Genomic DNA, 8843 nt, shown 5'->3' with positions numbered 1-8843 from the left:
ATTGTTTTCTATTCTAAAACAAATAACATAATGAGGGAAAGTATTTAAAAGCACTTTACATTATGTAAAGTATCCCTTTTAGAATTTTCTCAAGCAATTTTTTTGCTTTTATTTAGCAAATAAATTCTTACTTTTATTTAGCAATTTTTTTTTTTTGCTTTTTTTACTTGTATTTAGCAAGTTCAATACAGCAGAATCAGTAGGCATGCTTTTGAATTTGGTTCCCTCCAAGTTTCTCTACCAATATAAGTTTCAATTTCCCTTCTAGTCATAGAGTGGCATAACATTTGCTATCTGCTATTGTTGCAGAGTGCATTTCAAAAATCAAGAAAAAACAAAAAATAAAACACCCTAAACATACTGCAGTGGTGATACAAGGATTTTGTCTAATTTACAAAAAGCCTCTTGATCATCCTTGTAATCTGTAAACCTGTGTACAAGAAGTCCTTTTTTATGCCATTACAGAAAGTTTGTTAGTTAAAAACATTACTGTATGATGTTCACACACACCCTTTTGAACAACAAAAAAATGTCCTTGTACCTTGGCTGGCTGGAGAAGAAAAACAAATTAGGTCCTGGCTAAAATTGGTCTCCTGTGAAACTGACAGTGTCAGGTGAAAAATCTTACTACTTTGACTGCTGTCAGTTTTTAAAAATAATTTAGTGGGTTCGGAGCTGACCAGTGGATCACAAGCCGACATTTGGTGGTTCATGAAACTGACAGGGCAGATTAGGCTATGTTCATGAAGGGTTAGAATACTGATACTTGAGGTGGGATATAAGCACCATTATAGACACACCCCTTGGCTTTTATAAATCAGCCAGCAATCTCTAGGGTCTCTAAAAAGTTTGAGAACCACTGATTACAATCTGCACCAGGGATGTGGGGTGCAGAAGCGGCAGGTGAAGCAGAACTTCCCCACTGTAGTCCACGGAAAAGCAACACAGCTGCTCCGCCTGCTTACACCTTTGGAGGCTCTCCTTGCACTTGCTTTCTGTGTCCAGTATTCTTCTCTGCTTTTCTTCAACAGAAGAACAGAACAAGAGAAATCCATCCAATTCTAGCTGTAAGTATGATGCATTTGCGTAGGCATCCACATAACACTCTTCCTGCTTGCTAGATCCTCAAGGGAATATACAATTAGTTTGCACAGATTGCTTAATTGGAGAAATTACTCAGGAAGTTGTGCTAACTAGAAATTCCCATATGTATTGTTGGCATGTTCAAATAGAGCATCAGTGAACGCAAGCAGCAGGTGTTCCTGCTAGGATGGAGATCCACCAAGTCACATCAGATCTGCAGAGAAAGGCATTCCACTGCTCATGTGATGCCTTCAGAATCTGCCTTTAGTCTTTAACTAAATATGCAAACTGTTTCGTTTCTCACATCGCTCACATCTTACCTTAGCCCCTATCAGCAAATTATTTGTGGATCTCTCTTAGGGACAGTCATACAGTACATTATGTGTGACGGTATACCTTCTAAGCAGTCTTAAGCCAAGAGCCTCTATATTTTAAATATTGTACAACATCAATGTGTTGTTTCTCTTCATGTCTCTGACCTTTCTGCTCACTCTATATTCCCTTCTACTTGGGTCTAAACTCCTCTCATAATGAAGTCTTGAAGTATAAACTTCCTGGAAATGGAAATCAAGTCCAGCTGATGACTAGTGTACTTTACCATTTACCCAGGCACTCCCCAAGAAGGACATGAGACAGAGGCTTGGGATGATTGTAGTTAATTGAATTAATAAAAGTAACCTGTAGGAGGGAAAAATTGAGCTAGTAAAATCCCCAAATTGTGCTGGCCCCTAAGAGCTTGGGGGAAAACGGCACTAGCCATTACCTCCCCCGAAACCCTAAGGACGTGACATCCTGACTCCAGGCGTCACCCCGTCAGAGACAGGGTTAGCCTATCCCAGCCAACCCCCTGGGGTCAAGGCAGCTGGCCAGCACTGACCCGCACAGGCTAAGCCATGAGCTGGCCCTTGCTTAACCAGCCAGGGAGCTTGTCAGCCAGCCTCACCAACCTGGACAAGTGTTGTCAGAGCGGTCCTGGCTCACCCCCTGACCTTGCTTACCTCGGCATGCACGCCACCCCCATTCCTGGCTACCCAGCCAGCACACCACCTGCCCCACCAAGAGAAACCTTTAAATAACTACTTCTATAATAACACGCCCAAATGCCTGTACCAGCCAAAAATTCCTACCTGGCCCCCACATGGAGTGAACAGCTACTCTCAGATTGGATAAAGGGCGGGCGGGTGCGGCTTGCTGAAAAGGCATGGACTGAGGCTGGGGAGACCTTTCTGGCCCCAGCAACAGCCATGCCACGCCCCAACTGATTCAGCAGCCAATCAGTTGCCTCAATTTTCCCGCCTCCGCCCCAAGCCCATTGGAGGAGGCTGGGCAAACGGCACAGGGTCGTTAAGTGCCCCAGTGCAATTCTTTAGTAAACTTCTCCTTATATTGCCTTTGTAGTTCCTTCTTGCTTCAGCGGATGTTTCTTGGTTGGAATCACCTTAGCCATTTTGCTATTCCTTTCTTCACTGCAAAGCCAATTGCTCTTTTGTCTGTTATATCTTCTGTTCTGCTACAGTTTATGTATCTTCTAGGTCAGTGTACAAGCTCTACCTCCCCTTGGTCATGAGTGTTTGAATGGTCCTACTCTCTTTCTTCTTCTATGCTTTGGAATTAGTTTGTTCAGAGGTTTTAGCTTTCTTCTCTCCCTCTCTCCAGTTAAATGCCTTGGAGTGCCATTTCACTGAAAGAGGAAATGTAAGAGAGAGATAGACGTATAGCAAGTCACTGAAGAAACCTTCTGTTCCCTGTGTGCTCACTTTCAATCTATCATCTTATTCATGGTTCCTATCACAAAAGAAGATGGACAAACTGAATGGCACCTCAAGAGGAGGAGGGGAGGATTTCAGGCTTTCCCAGGAAGAATATAATACATTTTTAAAAAGCATAATTGAGGGGAAATGGCTATTAAAAACATGCTTGTCAAGCTAAGATTAAAACATGAGAATTTGAACTTAATTTGGTATTTAAATATAAACAGTTTTCCACCAAGCGAACAGAGGTAAGCAAATATATTTAATTACAGGTTTCAACCACTTTAAGCTCAATTATTCAGAGTGCAGGAACTGCCCTGCTACTGTTTTTATTTCCTCTGGGAGACTACCATCTGACAGCATGTTTTTCTGTAAACACAAAAAGCAAGGGTATTTTTTTCCCCTCCCAAACACATCTGAAAGATGTAATTACTTTTAGCAAAGAAAAAAAAAAACACCCAACACATCTGATTTCTATAAGAGCTGAAAATTCAATTTTAATGCAATATTTGGTGACATAAAGCGGGGACGCAAGGAAAATGCTTCAAGTTTTAAAATCCAGGAAACAGTACATCTTCTCTCTTGACAGTTTTAGCATAAAGCCTCATGGTATATTTTCTTTGTTACTTAAAATTAGAAAGTGCTTAGAAAGGAAAGTGCCCCAAATTTCCCAAGATGCTTAAATGCCCCAAGCACAAATATATATAGAGAGAGATTATATTAGTAAGACGTACTCTTTGTTCTGCTGTCCAGTTCTATTTTTGATGGCTCCTGGATTGTTGTAGCTGTAGGTATTCTTTTTCCAACAGTCTGTAAACACAGAAATGATTCTTCTTTAATTTATTTTATCCCTCCAGTGTCTTAATATAAGTAATGTACCAAATACCACCATCTGTGTATTTGCTCCTCTAGGAGCATAGTAAAGCAAAACACATTTTAAACTGGTAAGTATTGAAGTGATTCATTCAGTCTGTTCCCAAAACAATCTCTTTAAGAAGTTTAACTGGTTAGTTAATTGCCACCTTGTGACCTTCTAATTAGATATTTTCTAGCAAAGGAAGTTCTCCTCTCTGTGCTGTCATATGAAATGTCAATGGTCTGTTGACAGTTGCATATTCATAAGAAGAGCCCTGCTGGATCAGGCCATAGGCCCATCTAGTTCAGCTTCCTGTATCTCACAGTGGCCCACCAAATGCCCCAGGGAGCACACAAGACAACAAGAAACCTGCATCCTGGTGTCCTCCCTTGCATCTGGCATATTCCAGGATAACCACCTCTTTTGCTTCATCATACCAATAATTGTACAAGCATAGGTACAAATAAAGCTTTAGCATTACCCTGTCGTAACTAACTGCATAAACATTTGCAATTATTCCTTAACATTTAACTTCAGTTTATCTCACAGTTTTTGCCATATTGTGGATCTATAGTTGAGAAACAAAATTGATTAATTGGTATATGGAAACCAGTATCATCGACAACATTTGGGCAGATGCAATGAATACTGAGGGAAGACAAGAGAGTTTTCTGGTTGCAGTTACCAGTAGTGAGTGCATATTTACCATTTGAATTACATAATTTTTGAGGAATGAGAATTTACTTTTGTGTCTACTGCTATTTTTACATCTACAGCTAAGAACCGCTGAGTAGGAAGTTAAGGTCTTGTGCACCTTGCTTTCTTAAACACCACACAACATATTTATTTTGCTTGGAAAAATATCGGCAAAATAGAAATATGGCCTTTGCTATATAAATTCAAAGAACAGAGTGATTCAAGTGACGAAACATAAATGAGAAGTTTAGAGAACTTCCTTTGTTTTGACAATTTTAATTGCAGCAAATTTGATTACACCCTAAAAAAATTATAAGAAAATAAACAAACAACACCAGATCTAGTTTGGAGAAAAGCAGGATGATTTCCAAATTCATTAACAAAGAGAGCATGCATACAAGACCTCAAATGCTATTAAGAGGGTCAACCCAAAATTAAAAATTAACCCCAAATTAAGAGGAAATCAACCCAAAATTGATGAGATGTGGGACAAATCTGCTTCATGAAATAATTTAATTAATTAGTTAAATGGTTACATATAAGAACACATGATAGTAATGGAACAAATTTTCTTCTGGGAGGCTGTATGGAAATGAACTGGTTGATTTATGTTTGAGATGACCAAGAAGTGATTCAGTCAATACATTTCCATTTACATAGACATCCACTGCCAGCAAGGTCACCAGAATTTTTTTAAAAGGATATTTTGTGTTTGAAAAATTGTTTCTTATTCCACATTAAGGACCAATTCTAATTTTTGCCCTCCCACATATTCAACCATGCCAAAACAACAAACTATGCCTGGTTCTGAGAAGAGCCAGGGAGGTGAAGTGGTTTGGAAGGTGGGCTTAGACCTGGAAGATCCAGGTTCAAAATCTTCTGGGCTGTGAAGCTTCCTAGGTGACCTTGGGCCAGTCACTTTCTCTCAACCTGTTCAAGCTTCAAGTTTATTAGGTTGATCAGCACATAAGCCATACACCTAATTATCTAAAATCTTAAAACCAGAGTTTAAAACCACATAGAAACAGAATTTGGCTATATCCACAACACACTCTTTCCAAAGACTACTTAACAGTAATTTCAATCTTAAAGAGTCTGAAAAATTTATGTATCCATTTCTTTAAGAATCAATCTCTCCCTGCTGTATATTTTGGGCATCGGAAAAAGATATGCACCGGGGTGTCTAATTCAGTTAAGGGACAATCTCAATAATGCTGCTCAGGAGGGATCCTTTGAAAACGACCCTTCATTTGTACAGTTGGTAAAGCATTACATCGTGCAATCATATAAGCACGCCTCAACTTGGGAACCATCAGTACATAAAAATAAATGGGTAAAGAAAAATTTAGTGGGAAATTTAATTCTGAAATAAGAAGGGGATCATTTACGCTGAGCCTTCCTCAGATGGCAGTCCCAATCTTGAATTCACAGCTTTTCAACAAGCAGCGAACGGCTTCATCCACTGAATTTTTCTAGTGACTGTAGGCCCAGCTCACATATTTTCATATTAATGTTGTTATTCCATTTTATCCAGCAGCATTCTTGTGCTGCTAGTTTTGTGAAAATAGGAAGATTTTCAGCAATTGTAAGTCTGTATTTAAATCTGATAATAGCTTTCCAAATCAAGGTTGAAATCTTTGGAAGTCTCAATTCCAACCGTATAACTTCAGAGGGTATACATGGGGGTAGGGCTAAAAACTTCCAAAAGAAGACTTGCTGGAGTCGCTCAAGCTGTTCTATTGGTCCCAAAAACCAGATCGGTGAGCCATATAACATACGTGGCAATACCATTGCTTTATATGCCTTTAGGAGTGCTGGCACGTACTGTCCTCCCTTGATGAAAATTTTTTTTTTCAATGCTAGTAGTGTCAATTCAATTTTCCCCTAAAGATACTGTCTCAGGGCCCAATCCTATGGTCTGCACCGCGCCTCCGCAACACGGACCACAGTCACAAATGTGCTGTAAGGCACGTTTGCGGGACTTACCGCCGGGCTCCCGCCGGAGATGGCTCAGCTCCGGCCGGCACTGAGCCACCGCTCAGCGGGTGCCTGCGTTCCGCAGCTGGGGGGTGCCTGCCACTGCCAGGCTGTGGAACAGCAAATGGGGTGGGGACGGGGGCATTCTGGGGAGGGGGGAGGCCAGCGTGACACAGGGAGGGGGCAGGGAGGCTGGCGTGAAGCAGGGAGGGGGCGTGCCAGAGGCGTGCCTGGGGGCGGGTGGGAGGAGGACCCGCGGAGCTCTGCTACGCAGGATCCTCTGCGCTCATGGAGGCTGCGTGCCTTACACGAGTGCCTTTACTTTAGCGGCGCCCAAAGGGCGCTGCTAAAGAGAGTAGTCCCATTGCGGGGCTGTCTCCCTTACCCGTGGGAAGGGGACGAACGTCCCCTACTCCCGAGGTGCCTCCCGCGGTAGCGTGGGAGGCGCTGGATGTGGCGGCAGCCCTCGTGGTGCCACTGAGCAGGGGCACCCCAGGCAGCTCAGGATTGGGCTGCCCCTTAGGATTGGGCTGTCAACCTGTTCTGAGGACAAAAAGAGGGTAGCTCAGGACAAAAGGAGGGCAGCATCTGTGTATAACACCCTGAGCTCTTTGGAGGAAGGGCAGTATAAAAATGTGAAAAATAAATAAAAAATTTCCCTGTACACCTCCAAAAGTTTCCACTCTGTAATGAGTCTCTTCAGACCTATGGCATTTCTGTAGTTAATCAAAAACGAGGAGAAGAAAGGGACCGGAAGCCTGGTAAATAAGGAGACAGGATTTGGTGTGCACCATTGCCACCAGATCCACCCCTCTTGCACCTTCCTGCCCCAGTTCCCCCCTCCTGCCCCCTGCTACTGCCTTATCTGCTAAAGTAGACATGGTGGCAACCAGCAATGGCCATGGACTGCTGCCCCTCTTACAGCAGTGCTTACAAAATGGCTGCTGATGGAGTGTTCCATGCGCTATTGGTAGTGACTTTGTGACAGTGGAAGTGTGTTCCACTATTGCAACGTGCTATGAGTAAAAGACTCATAGAAAACAATGGGTTGAATCAAGATATGTCTTCCGTTTGTGGAAGAAGCCGTGTGTGCCCAGGTGGGTGGGGCATTTTCACCAATTTCCAGTTCCCTCTGCAGTTCCCTGAATATCTGTTCCTGAGGTTCTCTAACTCTCAGAAATAGATTTTCAGGCAGTGAAGGAGGTTTCCGAAGAAAGGGGGGATGGGCCAAAATCACTTGTACACATGGAACTTCTACAAATGGAAACAACAATTAGGATACAGGCCAATGTCCTTTTTTCATTTCCATCAAATTTTACACATTTAGTGCTGTATGTTTTTAAAAATTCATAAAATATAGAACATATACTACTTTTGTTTTGAACCCACTGCATTGCCCTCTGGTGTAATACAGGGGGCGCAGGAATGCTATGTTTCTTTTTAAAGTTCTTGCCACCCTCTGAAACATTTCAAATTAAAATGCACCAAGAATCTCTCTCTGCAGAAAGATTACATTCAAACCTGGCGGTTATCTTTTAGTTGAAGATTTTATCTATCAAAATTCACAAAATCATATACTATAGATAGATAAAATCTTCAACTAAAAAACAATTGGCAGGTTTGAATGTCTAAGGGCGCAATCCTAACCCTTTATGTCGGTGCCTTCCAGCACTGACATAAGGGCAATGCAGCTCCGAGGTAAGGGAACAAACTTTCCCTTACTTTGAGGGCTCCGTGAGTGACACCCAACTGCAGGATGCAGCACACGTCCCATTGGCACCGCTATGCCAGTGCTGGAAAGCACTGACATAAGGGGTTAGGATTGCACCCTAAGTAAATCAATTAAAAGTGAAGCTATTCTATTTACAAAATTCAAGTATATAATTAATTAAACCAAGAGAAGCATATACTAATTTTAGAAATATACTGAGAATGTTAACCTAACATTATAAAGGCTTGAAGTCAAGGAAGAACACAAAGAGAAGCAAGGTATACTATAATATGATTTGAACAAGAGTAGTAGAAGCAAGTAGAAGATACAAGTTACTTTATATTCCATTAGATCACAATATAGTTTCTCAATTTTTTCTAGACTTCTGAAAATCTAGAAAAAACTGAAAAGTAGAATGTGCTACCATAATCTAGGGCTGCCAACTTTGCACCTGCACATTTTAAAAACATTTGAATGCAGAGGTTTAAGTTAGGAAAAACTAAAAATGATACCTCAGTTTTTATACTCTTCTTTGCACATGCCAATTATGTGGAAAGCGCAGGAAGCATAACTGTACTGCACTTCCTGTTTATGTGATTCTTTGTCTCGTCTAAATTAAGCCTGCACATATCCTCCCACCTCTAATGGAAAGAGATGAAAGTTCTATTTCAGATACAATGAAAAGTGAGGAAGTATGAAGCATGTGGTGTCAGCAGTTTCAGTTCCCCAGTTTTATCATACCTGAAACCACTCTATTTGTTCTGAATAC

General features: G+C 41.4%; 1 protein-coding gene across 2 annotated transcripts in view; it reads right to left on the bottom strand.

Annotated features, from left to right (window-relative positions):
- The window catches only part of SH3KBP1 (SH3 domain containing kinase binding protein 1), a 190308-nt gene that overhangs the window by 47046 nt on the left and 134419 nt on the right, over positions 1-8843 (bottom strand). For both annotated transcript variants that reach the window (XM_066619204.1, XM_066619203.1), the window contains one exon: positions 3569-3644. In XM_066619204.1, the coding sequence (XP_066475301.1) occupies positions 3569-3644 (76 nt within the window). The remainder of the gene's footprint in view (positions 1-3568; positions 3645-8843) is intronic.

Source organism: Tiliqua scincoides, chromosome 3, assembly GCF_035046505.1.
Source record: "Tiliqua scincoides isolate rTilSci1 chromosome 3, rTilSci1.hap2, whole genome shotgun sequence".
NCBI classification, from domain to species: Eukaryota; Metazoa; Chordata; class Lepidosauria; order Squamata; family Scincidae; genus Tiliqua; species Tiliqua scincoides.
Note: the sequence above shows the minus strand (reverse complement) of the source record. Positions and strands in the feature narration are given on the sequence as shown.